Source organism: Quercus lobata, chromosome 1 (assembly GCF_001633185.2).
Source record: "Quercus lobata isolate SW786 chromosome 1, ValleyOak3.0 Primary Assembly, whole genome shotgun sequence".
NCBI classification, from domain to species: Eukaryota; Viridiplantae; Streptophyta; class Magnoliopsida; order Fagales; family Fagaceae; genus Quercus; species Quercus lobata.
Window position 1 is genome coordinate 14716692 of NC_044904.1, and position 17872 is coordinate 14734563.

The following is a 17872-nucleotide window of genomic DNA, read 5'->3' on the forward strand; positions in this document are numbered from 1 at the left end:
TTAGCTTCCGGTCATATGCTTCTCACATGCACTTTTCGCGAGAACCCTTCTTGCGAACTTCTCGCGAGCTAGTCGCAAAATGCACTGATCTTCATTTCATGCTTGATTCTTCACCAACTTAATACTAAACCAAATACAATAAAATCCCACAAAATACAAGGAACAAAATTAAAACAATTACAACATTTTTTGTCATCGAATAAAGTCAACATAAAACATAGTTGCAAATCACATCTTTACAATCTCCCCATTTGGCTATTCCATGACAAAACACCATATAACAGACTCTAGACTTAAACGTAAGTTTGAAAACAATACCAAAACTCACTCACACCTAAATCTAGAAGTTGTGATGAACTTGGAACATATATACCTGTATCCTGAAACACTTGCACAAAACACATTAGACCATCAAGGTAAAGCAAGTAATAAAAGGACAAGTATAATGTAATAAGTAAACATGTTGTAAAACATATGAGCAACTTGATCAAACACAAAACAGTCATATGGAAATGACTACAATGATCATATAGCAAAACAAATGATCATCCGAACATGCAACCAATTGAGCACAATAGCATAAGGATGTATGCATGTCTAACACATAAACATGGTACGATGAGAGCAACAGAGCATTGATACTAAATGTAACTCAAAGCACTATAAAGCAACGAGAAAACAAGCATAAGGTAGAACAAGACAAAACAAGGTTTTCTCATAAAAAAAATGTCTTCTCTTCCTTAATATATGTATCTCCCCTATGGCCTTTTCCCCCTATGAATGTGCACGAGGTAGAATTTCTTTCCCTAAAAATGTGCACATGAGTTATATAGAAATGACGAAACACACCAGTATACTCTCCGGTATACTCTCCCTTTTTGTCACGAATAGACAAATGAATTAAGAGGAAGAAGGGAAAGAAAAGAAGATATGAACAAGGGTAAAAGATGATGCATGAGGGGTGTAAGATGAATAAGAAAATGAAACTCAAACGAAAGCCAAAAACATCTAAAAAAATGCTACAAAGTATAAAGTAAACATGATATGCTAAAGATGATGGAACATGGTATAGACCTAGGCATGACATAAACACAAGAACATGTTATATGTGCTAAAAAACCTAAAATGACTTAACTAGTATGAGTGACTGCAAAACATATCAAATGCTAGAGTGTGTGCAGTAAAGGTGCATCTAGTGTGCATGTGAGGTGCATGACCAATGCATGAGCAAGCACTCACGGGGCAAAGTGTGTAAACCATACAACCAATAATCAAAACATGATAAACATGAGTAATTATGGTGATCCCTAAAAATTGGTACTCATCGGAGTCCAAACAACAAAAAATGTCATTTGGGCATTTTATCAAACACTTAAAGTACACACACTACACATGTATGTTAAACAATGCATGAACATATAAAAATCTTGCCTAAATATATGTTATTTTTACCACAAGAGGCCAACATCCAAAGCAAATCAATATTTTAAACAAAACCTAATAAAAAAGATTGACAAAAATTAAGTTTTCCAACTCCCATTTGAGAAATCCCAACTATGAACATAAAACCCCCAAAAACATAATCTAAGGGTTAAAATCAATGAAAAGAGTTAAAGATTACTTTAGAGATATTTATGGAATGTAAAACACTTAAAATTAGTTGGGTTTTGATGTTAAAGCATTAAAATAGGGGTTTGGGAGAAGATGGGAGAAGTTTAAAACAAATGTCTCACGAAATGCCCTTTAAAAAGCTGATCTTGGAATTTTCGCAGGTAAGCCTTACTCGCAAAACAGTCGTAAAACTCTCTGTCCAAACTTCGTGACTAAGCTTTACTCGTGAAATTACTTGTGAAAACACCCAGAAAACATGTTTTTCATTCAAAAACAATTTGAAAATTTTTGAAAAATATGGGTGATACAAATCACTTCCAAAAACAAACAAAAAGAACAAAAATCTTTTTGGTTTGATCCACATATGGTTGAGCACACACACATCACATTTGAACATATACAATCACACAAATAAAACAAGCATTCATTGAACATTAGACTTGTGTGTTGTGTGTATGTATCAAATGTGCAGGGAATAGTCCTTAGTCTAGAGTGGAACTTCAATGATCCATTCAATCAAGTCATATACAACTAGTACTAAGTCAAGTGGTCTATCTCAATTATAGAAATGAGCATATATGACCTCCCACAAGAAAATGATTACATATCTTTGAAACTTTTCATTTGACTTCTTTACAAATCATAATATTTGATCATTTTTGAAAAATATATCTCATTTTGAAATCGGTGCCTGGAATTTTTGATATTTCAATATTGAGAATAAGCCTTTGGCTTTTTGGGCACCATACATTTCAATACAAGTTGTTTTCCCTTTTTCTTAGTCAAATATTAGTATGTGTAACGGCTTTTACAGCTCTTTATCTATTTTCATTTTGAGATTTACATTTGTTGAACTATAATGCAAAAACATAAAAGAATAGTAGGAAGATATATAGGCACAAGTCTATGCAAGTATCAAAACCATCAAGACTATTGACCAATCATTCATGACAAGCTTGAAAATTGATTTACAACAGTCACACATAAATTTCAAGATTTTTCCCACAAAAATATATGTGCATACAAAACAAGCTAAGCTTGTAAATGCATTACGCCATTAGTATGAAAGTACTAGGCTAAACTCACATGTAATATGTGCTCAAACATATACGATCAAACTTTTTGAATTTTTCACTTTTTATGTAGTTTTGGATTTTTACACACACAAAACAAAGACATAAAAGTAAGATCAAATGCACAAACAACAAAAAACAATGTATATAAAAAGATGCATGATGCACAAATGCATGACAATGAAGTATATAATGCATGAAGGGTCCTACAAAGATCGAAAGAATTAGATCAAGGACCAAAAGAGGAAAAACTCAACCATAGAAACCCTTCCTCATCCAAACGGAACGATTGTTTGAAATGAATGTCTCATGAAAAGTGAGACGAGAGTTGGAAGAATGAGAACCGGAGATGCACATAGACAAGGAGGTAAAAATATAAAAAACTTTTTTCAACAACTTACCATTTCCCCCCAAAATCGGTTTAGCTTGCAAAGTATAACTTCCAAAAAACTCAAGTTTCTCTTTTCTTTTGATTCTTTTAAGAGCTTGAAACTTAGAGCAATGAGATCTAAGATGACCAAGGGCACCACAATGGTGACAAATAATGGGTTTAGGTCCACTAGACCTTTTAGGAAGGGATCTAGCAACCTGGTTTTGTCCTTTCTTCAACATGGAATATTTAGGTCTTATGTGATCGATCACACCACAATAGTGGCAAGTAGGGACAAACTTAGATCCACTCAACTCCCTAGGATGAGACCTAATCGGAGGCTTAGGCTTAAGAGCCTTTCTCTCCACTTTTTGGTTTCTTTTATGTGGAGGAATGTACACCGACTTGTCTTTAGAGGTAGAACTCACAACAGACACAACCACAACATGATTGCAACAAATATTTTCATTATTTTTAGTAATAGGTTCAGCAATCAAATACTTGGCATGCATTTTAAGAGATTCATTTTCACATTTTAGTTTATCTACTAGTTTGTTGGACAAAACAAGTTTAGCATTCAAGTCCATATTCAAACATTCAAACTCTTTCAACTTTTCAAGAGAATTTTCAGCAAGTTTCTTATACTTTTCAACCAATTTATTGGATTCATTGAGTTTAGCAATCAAATCATCATTTTCACAATGAAACTTGCTCATATTCTCATGAAACTTCTTAAATTTTTTCTTCAAGAGTTTAACATTTGGAATATCAACAACAACCATAGATTTATGTAACATGTCATCACAATTTTGAGCATTAACACTCATAGAGGCATTTTCTCAAACACATGGCATGTTACACATAACAACATCCATAGAAGCATACAAAACACTATCCATGGCAAAACACACACGGGGTCAAGGATCAAACTTAGGTAATGAAATCAATACAAGTATATCCGCTTTGATACCAATTGAAAGCTCGATTATGTGTTAAAACAAGAACTTGTTTAGACCTCCAATTAAAAATTACAACTAAATTGCTTTTATTCTAACTTATCTAAGTATGGAACAAAAGTAAATGAAGTACAATAAACCGATAACTACTCTAGTGTATAAACATGAATAACAAATAATAAAAGTAAAGCACAAGAGTAAGGGAAGAGAGATGCAACCACAAGATAACACCGAAACATGTTATCGAAGAGGAAATCGAAGAACTCGGCGAAAAACCTCTCCGCTGCCCTCTAATTGGTAAATCGATTCACTAGACAATAAGTTGGGATACACAAATAGCAAGAGACCCTTCAAGCCTAATCTACCAAATGTACCTAAGCCCTTCAAGCTCCTATTCTAACAAGGCTTCTCGGAACTGTGTCTTGTACTCTTGTCTAGCTTTTCGGATCCCGCAATACGCCTGATTGCATCTGCTAAGCTTCACCGGCTTCTTTTGGTAAATCCCCAAAGCTTCCCAAGCTCTAAAACACTCTTTACACTTTGAATAGGTGTGGGTTGTATTTGGGTACAAATCTCCTCTCAAGGTATGACGATGGGAGAGGGAAGGAGAAGAAGCTAAAATGATTTCTTACTAAGGATGAGTAGCTCTCTCTCTAAAAGATGGGTGTGTGTGTTGTAAATCTAAGGTTTTTCTTTCTGAATGACCTCCTTTACATTTGTGGATAATGAGGGTATATATAGTATGGGTGAAGGGTAAGAAAGCCACACTTAAAAATCCTCCAGGTAGAGAGTCTCGCGGTATCTCACGGGAAGGCCTTACCTACGAAATACTCGTGAAATTGACAGCTTAGTACGACTCTTCAGCTTCCAGTCATGCGCTTCTCACATGCCCTTTTTACGGGAACCCTTCTTGCAAACTTCTCACGAGTTAGTTGCGAAATGTATTGATCTTCATTTCATACTTGATTCTTCACCAACTTAATACTAAACCCAATACAATAAAATCCCACAAAATACAATGAACAAAATTAAAGCAATTACAACATTTTTTGTCATGAAATAAAACCAACATAAAACATAATTGTGAATCACAACTTTACAATTACTATAGCCAATTCTTATTAATTCTCATATGGGCTCACCATTAAGTTATTTTTTCATTTACCTATAATCACTTACTATATTAATGGTTTATAAAAAAATTTGTAGCCTAGTATTTTCCGATAACAATGCATGAATTCACAAGTGTATTTGTTGTGCAAAACATGATAGTACGTAGTAGACAGACAGAAACACACGTGTACTTCCAAATTCCAGTGCATGTGAAAGTTCGAAAATGTGTTAAACACAAGAGCTGTTTAGACCCCCAAATAAAAAAATTACGACTCGATAGATTTTACTCTAACTTATACTAAGTGTGGAATAGAGTAAATGCGAGCGGATAAGAAAATAAACTACTCTAAGCCATATTCAATATAACACAGCTGTAATATGAAAGCTAAAAGAGTAGGGAAGAAGAATGCAAATACAAGATAACACGTCGATGTGTAATTAAATAGGAAACCTCAATACTCGGCGTAAAACCTCTTCGCCACCCTCCAAGCGATAATCGATCCACTAGACAATCAGTTGGAATACATAGGTTAGCAAGAGACCCTCCAAGCCTAATCTGCCCGATGCACCTAAGCCCTTCAAGCGCTTACTCTAACAAGGCTTCTTGGAACTATGTCTTGTCTAGCTCTCCGGATCCCACAATACGTCCGATTGCATCCGCCAAAACTTGGCTTCTTCCAATGCTTCCTAGCAACACCAAAACCTCACTAAACACTCTAAAAGGGTGTGGTAAGTGTTTGGACTATCAACCTCTCAATGATATGGAAATGGAGAGGTAAGAGTTTAGGAAAATTCACAAGCAATTGTGAAGAGAATTGTGAGTATAACAATCTCTAACTCTTCAGGTTTGTGACTAGGGTTTTCTCTAAGAAGCACTCCTCAACATCTGTGGGTAATGTGGGTATATATAGTATAGGTACAGAAAGTGTGTATAAAAAATGACAGTTTGGCAAAACAGAATGTTCCGCGGGGATCTCGTAGGAAGGCCTTACCCACGAGACATTTGTGAAACATAGCTGTCTCCATCCTGTCCTGACTCTTCGCATTCCAGTCATGTGCAGAGCACATGCATCACTTCGCGAGATGCTTACTCGTGAGCTACCCGCGAAACACTTCAGTCTTCAATTTTCGTTGAGTCTTCACACACTCTTTCTCTCACACACAACCCTTACAAATAAATCCCACATGAAATACAGGGTACAAAAGATTGAATAGAATTACAATCAAATTTGGCACAGAATTAAAGCCAACAAAACACATAGTTGTAAATTACAACTTTACAATCTCCCCTTTTGGCTATTTCCTGACAAAACCCCTAAAACATACTCTAGACTTAAACGTTAGTTTGGGAACAGTGGCAAAACTCACTCACACCTAATCTAGAAGCTGTAAAGCACTTGCACGTATATACCTGTAACCTAAAACACTCGCACACAAACAAAACTTTCATTAAGTTTATGACTAGTTGAATACATGGTACATACATGAGCAAGTAAAGTGCGATCAAGTTTGTAAACACTATATCACATGTAAGCATATCTTGATCAAACAAGGTCAGTCATTAAAGAATTACTACAATGAACATTTAGTTAGTAAATGCTCATCCAAACATGCAATGCAATAAAGACCAATCACAATGATCAATTGCATGTCCAACACACAACCAATGCAAAATATATGAAGTATATGCATCTAGGATACAAGATCCTACAAAGGTACAAGTGTGAGGTACATAAGATATATAATCAACATCTAAAAGTACAAAAAAAATGCTACAAAGCAGTAAGATAAACATAAGTACTGAATATTAAGCTGAAATTAAAAACAAAGTACTTAAGCTTTAAAGAAAAGAAATAAATCCAAGAGTTATAAAAACTAAAAGACAAAAACAATGCTAAATCGCCATAAATGAACCAATATCTATGGTCTAAGCTATGCTCCCCCTTAACTGTGCAAGCTCCCCCTCAAAATTTTCTCCCCTTTTTTGATTGGAATGGCCAAAGAGATTAGAACTGGTCGAACTCTAAATTTGATTCCTGTTCCATAGACAAATCATCGATCTATGAAGATAATGCAGTGATTTGACCCTGGATGTATTCAAATTGGTCTGCAGTGTGCTGCACATGGGAGTCTAGCATAGTAAACATATGCTCTACTCTGGCAATGAGACGATCAAGTTTGTCGGGTCCTCATGCTGGTGCTGAAGATGATGGTTGAGTTGAACTCTTTGGTGCATAGGTGAATCTCTCAATCTCCTCCTTTGTATCTCCTCTCTCTTCCTCAACATGATCCCTCAGTATTTGAGACACACTGGTTTTGGATCCTTTAATGTGAGTTGTGCTATGAGTCACAGTGTGTGCACTAATGGGATAGTCTCTTTGTTGTACAGTGAGACCACTCGGAAGTTTGAACCTTGCCTTTGCAATGAGACCCATGATGAGAGTAGGGAATGGCATGATTGTCCTTGAGTTCCTTTTAGTGATGCTCTTGGTCAAGAGGTGGAAGATGTGTCCACAAATGTCAATCTCTTTGGGTGCGAAGAGATCGTACAAAAAGATTGTCCTTGGAGCGAACAATGTCGTTAGGTTGGTGACCGGATATAGATTGTGGATCATCACATAAACTAGAGTCCTCATCTCCAGATTGAATGGAATTGTGTGCATGGAGGACTTCTTAAGTGTACCACTAAGAATCATCACCATCTATTTCAATAGATTCTAAGCGATCATCATATTGCACAATGATTGGTTGAGAAGGAGGACGAACTTCCAAGAACTCTTGTATGCTTTCCCTTGTGATGAAAAATTCTTTGTGTCTCACCCAGCAGTTTATATGATCTCCTTCCACACTAGCATTCGAGAAGAATTCTTTAATGATTTCCAAGTACATGGTGTGCTGTTGCAGGCAACTAAAAATAAAACCTATTCCTAAAAATATATGTAGTAGTGCGAGTAAGGATCGTTCCCACGGAGAGTATCTAGCCTAGTTTTATGCTACGTGAATAAGGAGGGAGAGGTATAATGAAAACAATTTTAAGAAAAAAAAAACAACTAAGGAACAATTCAAATTAAAGTATCGAAATTAATCAAAAGAACAAACCTTGGTCTAAGTCAACATCCACCATCGGAATTTTACAACTAATCATCGATACAAGTATATATCAATTCACACTTTGAATATTCACCGTTGGAACTATTTTCCTATCTCTCCTTAGTCACAGTTAATTAGAAAACAAGCGATCTAATAAACCCTAACTACTAAACAACCCAAGACAAGCGCTAAAGGTTTAATCTAGTAGCGGCCTTAAGAATTAGAGAGATCAATGAAACTAAACAACACAAACACAAGCGGTTGCATTTAATTTAGTTTAGCATTCTTCCTAAGATCTAATAATTTCTGACGCAGCAAATCATTAAATCGTAGTTGCTTCACAAGTTAGAGAGATCAAACAATTATGGATTTGATATCTAACCTAGCAGTAGATTGCAACGAACAATAAACTAGTAGGTCTCCTAGTAATTAAACGAGAAAATCATGAAAATAGGCACAGAAGAACATCCAATATTCAAAGCATAAATTGAACAATAAAAACATATTAGATCTCACAGTTTTATTGATTCCGAGGCTTCAATTTCCTTCAATCACGTATAAAAGTTTAGCCACGCAAGGCCATGATGAAAACTCAAAGGAAAAAATCAGAGAAGAGGGGAGAGAGATGGGTGTGTGTCCAATTCTGATTTCTCCTCCTCCTTTTACACGTTAATTCCCCCTTTCCCAAGCCTACAAAATCTCCTAAAAATATTCTCAATAATAATATCCAAATCTAACTAATTAAGGAAAAATATTAAAAATAAAACAAAGTCCTAATATAACTAGGAAAGTGGTGTTTTTCAGCTGGAAATTTTGTGTACCAGATTTGGAAGCTTCTGAAAATAAACCCCATCAGCTCTGCGTATTAGAATTGTAGGCAAAGAAACATTCCAGAACGTCAGCAGTGCAGGTGCAGTAATTTCAAGCCCGATTTCGACCTTGATGCAGCCCGTATCTCTCAAAACTCAAAACATGAAAGTTGTAGAGATTTGTCTTGGTGTTCCATAGCATCTTGAATCATTTCAATCGGATCTTGGATGAGAGAGTTATGCCCAGATTATGAAGTGATGTCAAAGTTGTTAAGAATTGCCCAATTAGCTACGTTTTGCACTTAACGCCTCCATTTGCATCCTAAACCAAAATATAAGAATAATGAATACATTTAGGTACCAAATAAATATAAAAGACTAAACATTAAGGGAGAAAAATATGATAATTTGCATTCTCATCAGTACACAACTTCAGTCGGATTCAGCAGTGATAGGCCAAAAACGTATTAACCCATTGTGATTAATTAGCCAAGTTGATTAATTAATCAAATTAACATGCAAAGCACGTGGTAGCAAAAACAAATCACCAATTATACTAAGTGTGCAATGGAAATTAAATTGACACGGTGATTTGTTTACGAATGGGGAAAACCTACACGGTAAAAACCTCACCGGGTGATTTTAAGGTCATCACTCTCGAGAATCTACTATTATCAAAACAAGTGGTTACAAGTAAAAAAATCCCAATACCTTCTACCAACCTACAATTGAACCCTTACCCCAATACCCAATTGGACTTATTCTGTAGTGACAATCTCTCCTTGTAATGCACGGCTCCCAGTATGTGACTAACCAATTGCGCGAATCCCAGTACGCAATTTCAATCACCAACTAGAGAAGGTTTTTGGGTGCAAAGTTCTTCAGTTCATCCAGACGATGAAGATTAAAAAGATACTTGGTTACAAAACCCTACGATGCACAAACACAGCAACTTTTTCACAAGAGAGATGAACTAGGGCAAATTCTGTCTTCGGTCACAATTTGCATGAACAAACTTTGCTCAACACTTGTGCAACTTGTGTCACCTTTGACGGCCCTTAAAATAATTATTTTATATGTTTAAGGTTGTGAGAAAAGAAAGCCCAAACACATAATCACGAATTGGAAGAAAACAAAATAGAAAAATCTGTTTTTCTTAAACCTCGACAGATAGCTATTTGTCGAGTTGCTATCGAGCCACTGGTCTTGAACAGCTCTTAAAACTCGATAGATGCTAGCTGTCGAGCTAGTTGTCGAGCTTTAATGATAGACACTTTCTCAGCTTGAATCTTGGACAGACTTGCATGGCCTTAACACTTGATCTTGAAACAAGGTTTCTTGAAGTATTAAACACATCCTAGATTAACCCAAATACAAGTAAAGTGCGTTTTGTTAAAGGATTAGCAAATTACATAAAATAGTGACATATGTTCCTAACAAGTGAAACATATATGTCTTAACAAGCAGCTTCGTCCACGTCCTTTCCTTGAACACTTCAGGTATGCAAGTGTCCTCAAGGGTATCCAATTTAACAACCCTTTCCATAATTATCGTGGCTCACTTGTAGCAGTTGTTGTAGGCCATGTCTGTTTCAACAGACTTGAAGTTGTCAGAATCTGTGCGAGCACGCTTGGAGGATTTCTTGGACGCTGAATGCTTGGTGGCAGACATCTGCACATGCACACAAAGAACAAAGAAAGGAAACAGGTGCACAAACACAAAAATAGAGCACAAACTTTATTAGATTCAAGTTAGTCCAAAACATAAGTATAAAAACTTAAAACACAACATAACAAAGTTAAAACAGCATGCTTTAAGTGCTAAAACATGTAAACATTACCAAAATGCAAGAAAAATAAAAGGTAACAGTGCATGTACGTGCATCTAGTGTGCATGTGTGTGCATGATGTGATGCATGGTGTGTGCCTAGTGTGTGCCTCGGTGGTGCATGGCGTGGTATTGTGAGACACAAATTGGGCAAAGTGTGTAAAACACACACCCAATGATTAAAACATGGTACCCAAGTTCAATCAAGGGTATTCCCAAAAATTGGAACTCATTTAAGTCCAAATCAATACAAAAATGTCAATTGAACATTTTGACAAACACTTGGCATGCAACATTATACTACATGAATGGGCAATGCATGAACACATAGAAAAATGCCTCAATACAAGTGTAAAATGCCACAAGGGGCCAACACAGATACACAAAAATGAAATAGGAGACAACCCAATCAAAATTTTGAAAAAATTTTGCTTAAAAATCATGAACCCAACCCCTTTTTTGAAAATCCCCAATTTTAAACCCTAAGTTAATTTCTGCATAATCTAAGACAAAAATGAAAAGAATGTTTAAGGAAACATAACTTGAAGTTGATTTTGCAGAAAATAAGCTTGAAAATGATGGGGTTGTGAGAGAAAAAAGATTTGGGTTGAGAGAGGTTCAAGAGAGGCAGTGCGAGGGAAACAGAGAGTGTTTAAAAAATTGTCACATCAGCCTTATAAAACTGAAAACACTCGTTTTTCGCGGGTTAGACAGTTGCGAAATTAGTTGCGAAAAAACACCACTAAAGCACAGAAGCTTTTGAGGGAAGCTTTTAGTCACGAAACAATCGCGATACAGTCACGATAGCCTCTGTATGAAACTTGTGTTTTTCCAGTTTTTGCCTAAAAATCATTTCGCAGGAAGTGCTTGGTCACGAAATAGTCGTGAGATAGTTGCGATACTCTTTGTATGAAAATGAGATTTTTAGATTCCCTTAAACTATTTTTACAGGAAGCTCTTAGTCGCGAGCTTCTCGCAAAAATGCCTCTGAACAAGTTTTTGAAGAACAACACAAAAATGCATTTTGAACAAAAACTAAAAGCACAAAAGTATAAAATCACTTTCAAAAACATATAAAATACTTAAAAATATTTTTGGGTTTGATTGGCAAGTAATTGAGCATACACATCACATTTGAACATGTACAATCACACAAATGAGATAAGCAAGAATTGAACTAAGTCTTGTGTGTTGTGGGTGAGTATTAAATGTGGAATAGTCCTTAGACCAGAGTGAAGTTTTAATGATCAATTCAATTAGGTCATACACAACTAATACTAAGTCAAGTGGACTATCTTAATTATAGAAATGAGCATATATGACCTCCCACAAGAAAATGATTACAAATCTTAGAAGTTTTTCATTTGGCTTCTGCATAAATCATAACATTTGATCATTTTTTGAACAAATACATCTCTTTTTGAGATTGGTGCTTGAAATTTTTTATATTTTAATATTGAGAGTTAGTCTTTGGCTTTTTAAGCACCATACATTTCAATTTTAAAATGTCGCTTTCCCTTTTTCCTAGTCAAATACTAATATGTGCGACGGTTTTTGCAGCTCATAATTTCTTTTTCATTTTGAGATTAACATTTGGTGAGCTCTATTGCAAAAACATAAAAATAAAGGTGGGAAGATATATAGGCACAAGTTTATACAAGTATCAAGACCATCAAGACCATTGACCAATCACTCATAACAAGCTTGAAGATCTATTTTTCAACAATCACACATAGTTTTCAAGATTTCTCCCACAAAGATATATGTGCATACATAACAAGCTAAGCTCGTAAATGCATTACACCATTAGTACGAAGGTACTAGGCCAAACTCATATGTGATATACACAACACAAGCGATCAAACTTTTTGGAGATTTTTCAATTTTTATGAGTTTTTGAATTTTTGAACACACTAAATAACAAATCAAGTAAAGTAAGATCAACAAAACAACAAGTGCAAAACAAAACTTGTAAAAGAAACATGACATCAACTAACTAAACATGTGATACCTCTAAAGCAAGTATGCAATAACGAACAAAATGAGGTCACATAAGAGATAGAGTTCAAGGAATGATACCGACACCAATGGTCTTACGCAAGAATTCAAACCTCGGACCATCAAGAGGTTTCATGAATATGTCTACCTTTCGGTTGTCAATGTTGATAAACTCTGGACACACAATCTTTTCCTCCACCAAGTCTCGAATGAAGTGATACTGGATCTCGATATACTTTGATTTCGAGTATTGAACTAGATTTTTTGTCAAGTTTATGGCACTAGTGTTATCACAAAACACACATATAGTGCCTTAAGTAATCCCATAATCATGTAAGAGCTTCCTCATCTATAATAGTTGTGCACAACAACTCCCCACTGCAATATATTCAGCTTCAATCGTTGAAAGAGAGACTGGATTTTACTTTTTGCTCATCCAAGAGACCAAGTTATTTCCAAAATAGAAACAACCACCGGAAGTGCTTTTCCTATCATCAATGCACCCAGCCCAGTCAGCATCTGAATATCCAGCCAAGCACTCATTTAAGTCTCTTGAATACCAAATTCCATAATCAGATGTTTCATTGATATAGCGAATAATTTGCTTGACTGCCGTCAAGTGGGACTCCTTTAGAGCTGCCTGAAATCGTGCACATACCTCCACACTAAAAGCGATGTCCGGTCTACTTGCAGTGAGATAGAGAAGACTGCCAATCATGCTTCGATAGAGTGTTGGGTCTATGTCCACATCGGCTGCATCAAAGCTCAGTTTTGCTGAGGAACTCATGGGAGTGGAAGTATGTTTCTTAAAGTCTAGACTTAATCTTTTGACAAGATTTTTGGCATATTTCTCTTGAGAAATGAATATCCCATCTTTCCGTTGTTTCACTTGAAATCCTAGGAAGTAGTTTAACTCTCCCACCATGCTCATCTCAGATTCCATTTTCATTTCTTCCGAAAATTTTTAAGCTATGTGATCGATTGTGGATCCAAAAACAATGTCATCCACATACACTTAAGCGACAAGGAGAGATTTCTCATCTCTTTTAACAAACAATGTTCGATAAGCTTGACCTCTCTTGAAACTATGATCCAATAGATATGTGGTGAGGTGATCATACCAAGCTCTTAGTGCTTGCTTCAGCCCATATAATGCTTTCTTCAACCTTTGCACATGATTCGGAAAGTGAGGGTCTTGAAACCCCTTTGGTTGCTCAACAAACACTTCTTTGTTTAGAAAACAGTTCAAGAAGGCACTCTTCACATCCATTTGGTATAGTTTGAAGTTCATAATACACGCTATGGAGAGAAGAATTCGGATTGACTCTAGTCTTGCTACTGGAGCAAATGACTCATCAAAGTCTATGCCTTCAACTTGAGTATATCCTTGAGCCACCAATCTAGACTTGTTTCGGACAACTTCACCATTTTCATCGGTCTTGTTCTTGAAAATCCACTTGGTTTCGATAACATGTGTATCCTTGGGACTTGGAACCAACTCCCATACATCATTTCTAACAAATTGATGTAACTCTTGGTGCATGGACTCTACCCAATTCTCATCTTTTAAAGCTTCCTCTACTTTCTTGGGTTCAAATTGAGCAAGATAACAATTGTACGTCACATGATTCACACTATAGCTCGATCCTCTTCTCAAACGAAGTCCCTCATTTAAATCACCAATGATATTACTTATGGGATGATTGAGAGTTACTCTTGACGATGGTCTCTTGGAAGTGGAAGGTTCCTTATCACGAAAGATTGGAGGTTGGACTTCCAGAGGAGTGAGTGGACTTGAAGATCCTTGTGTTAATCTAGTCTCCCTTCTTGATATAGGAGGTGTAGACTCATTTTCCGGTGATTCTTTCTCAGTATCATCACCTTGAGACATATTATCATCACCCTCATTCTTCTTAAGGTTCAGTCCTTCACCATCATCATCAATATCCTTTTTTGAGATGGTGTCATCTATGACCACATTTATTGATTCCATCACCGTCTTAGTGCGCTTATTGTACACTCTATATACTCGGCTATTTGTGGAGTATCCTAGGAATATCCCTTCATCACTTTTAGCATCAAATTTTCCAATATTCTCCCTATCATTTAGAATGTAACACTTACTTCCAAATATTCGGAAATATTTCACCTTCGGCTTCTTTTCTCTCCAAATTTCATATGATGTCCTTTTTGTGCCTGCGCGGAAGAAAATTCTATTCCCAATGTGACATGAAGTATTCACTGCTTTAGCCCAAAACTTCTGTGGAATGTTTTTGTTGAGTAACATGACTCTTGCTATCTCTTGGATCACCCGGTTCTTCCTTTCAACCACCTCATTCTGTTGTGAAGTCTTTGGAGCTGAAAATTCCTTCTTGATACCGTGCTCATTGCAAAAAGTTTCAAATTTTGCATTTTCAAATTCCTTCCCATGATCACTTCTGATTTTGACTATGGGAACTCCCTTTTCATTTTGTAGCCTCTTGCATAACCTTTCCATCTTATCACATGCTTCTGACTTCTCTCTAAGAAATTCTACCCAAGAGTACTTTGAGAAATCATTAACTACCACCATAATGTAGCGCTTTCCGCCCATGCTTTCAGTTCTCATTGGACCCATTACGTAAAGTAGCAACTACATTTAATTTAGGATGGGCTGACTTTGTTTGTTTTCCCATTTGACATGGACCACAAACATTCTTCTCAATTTTTCCAAACTTTGGTAAACCAACCCCTGCTTCAAGCTTTGAGACTTTTGCCACTTGCTTGTAATTTGCATGCCCAAATCATTGATGCCATAACTCCAAAAGGTCCACTCAAGCACTTCGACATGCTATGCTTGGTTTGGGAATAACCCTATAACAATTGTCGGTGGTCCTAAGTCCCTTCAAAACTTGAACACCTTCTTCATTTAGGATTAGACATCCTTTCTTTGAAAATTGGACTAAGAAGTCTTCATCGCATATTTGAGTGATGCTCAGCAAATTCACTTTCAACCCTTTAATGTACAACACATCAGTCAATAAGGGCAATCTCGAAATATCAACAGTTCCCTTTCCAAGACTTGGGAGTGGCTACCATCTCTAAATGTCACAAACTATCTTCCTTCTCTTTAAGAGTTTTGAACAAAGATTTATCTCCAATCATATGCCTTGAACAACCGCTGTCAAGATACCACAAACATGAATTAAACACTTTCAATGCGGTATGAACAAAAAGACAAGCATGAGATAGGCATTCTTGACCATCAAAGCAAGACTCATCTTTCTTAACTTCATTCATAGATAAGTGAAGCTTTCTTTTCAAACCATCAAGTTTATCACACAAATGTCTATTCCTTCTCTTATATTTATCAATTAAGGAATTCGACTTACACAAGCTATTATGAATATCATGATTCCTATGAACTAATGATTTTAGCATGTGTATAAAGATTCTAGCATGTTTCTTTGATTTGAATAACTCTAAAAGCTTATTACTAGGACAATCTCAAATATGCTCATTGAGTCATTATCACAAATAGGCCTATTCAAGAATTCACCGACGCGAACAAAATCGCCTGAAACCGCGCCGATCCGACCGCTAAAAGCTCCATCGAAGGTTCTCAGCGTGATGATCGGTAGGCTTTTTCCGTTACCGAAGTCGGTTGGTGCGGTGGTCAGCAACAAGATTTGCAAACCGAAGAGAAACCAATCCGAACCGATATATATATATATATATATATATATTTTTTAACTTATACATATATAATATATAATCATTCATTAGTTTTAAAATAAAAGAAATTGAGAGGGAGAGAGAGAGAGTACTAGTTTGGTGTGAAACTGAGAGAGGCGTGAAACTGAAAGAAGCAAAGGAAGAAGAAGGAAAAATAGGGTTTAGGTTAATTTAGTTAGAAACGATGCCATTTCATTAAATTTTTTTTTTTTTTTTTTTAAATCTGATTCAAAACAATGTTGTTTAGGAACCATTTTAAAATTTTACTATTAGGTTCAAAACGGCGTCGTTTTAGTGTTAGAATTTTTTTTTTTTTTAAAAAGGAACACCAAGAACGACGTCGTTTTATTTAGAGGTTAGGCTAAATTTGAAAAATCTTTAGTTAGACGCAGACCTCTCATCCGCCTTTTCTCTCTCTCTACATCTTCCACCTACCTCCGCCGCTCGCCACCACTCACCAACAATGTCTTCTACAGCTTGATGGCAATGTTCTCCAAGCTTTCCTCTCTCTTCTCTCCTTTGTCATGGCTGTTATATAGAAATTTCTAGAGTATGTTTTGATGCTCAATAACAGGTATGTGAATTTGTATAATGCTCAATACCTAGGCTACCTCTCCTTGGCTCCTTGCCATGCTTCTATAAATATTGGGAATTTGTTTGAAAATTTTGTGTGGAAATTAGATATATATATATATATATATATATAGAACATGTTTTTTGTTTTTTGTTTTTTTTTGAATATTTGGGTTGTTTGATAATTCTGTGTGGCTTGTTTAAGGATTGATTTGTTTTATTTTTTATTTTTAATTTATATATTTGTTTTATTTTTGCACCGCATCGTTAGGGTGAACCGAAACTGGAGTAGACCGGTTTCAGCCCCTTTACATGTGAGGTGTGGTCAGGCATGAGGGAAACCACACCCAATAGGTGCGGTGCAAAAATTCCCCCCATAACTGACCGCACCGCATCGTGTACAGCCCTAATCACAAACACTTTTACTATGCTTCATGTTGGCCTTTGCCATAACACTATCCATAGCAAGCCAAGGGGTTTAGGATCACACTCAGGTAACAAAACCACAACAAGTGTACCTGCTCTAATACCAATTGAAAGCTCAAAAATGTGTTAAAACACAAGAGCTGTTTAGACCCCCAAATTAAAAAATTACAGCTCAATTTATTTTACTCTAACTTATACTAAGTGCGGAATAGAGTAAATGAGAGCGGATAAACAAATAAACTACTCTAAGGCATATTCAATATAACATAGCAGTAATATGAAAGCTAAAAGAGTAGGGAAGAAGAATGCAAA

The 17872-nt window shown here is 36.0% G+C and overlaps 1 protein-coding gene across 1 annotated transcript; it reads right to left on the reverse strand.

Annotated features, from left to right (window-relative positions):
• Positions 1-10579: 10579 nt before the first annotated feature.
• Positions 10580-13790, reverse strand: LOC115949586 (uncharacterized mitochondrial protein AtMg00810-like). Its single transcript, XM_031066870.1, has 2 exons — positions 13293-13790; positions 10580-10693 (listed from the first exon to the last, which is right to left on the reverse strand). Exons 1-2 carry the CDS (start codon positions 13788-13790, stop codon positions 10580-10582), a joined length of 612 nt encoding a protein of 203 aa, XP_030922730.1.
• Positions 13791-17872: the final 4082 nt, after the last annotated feature.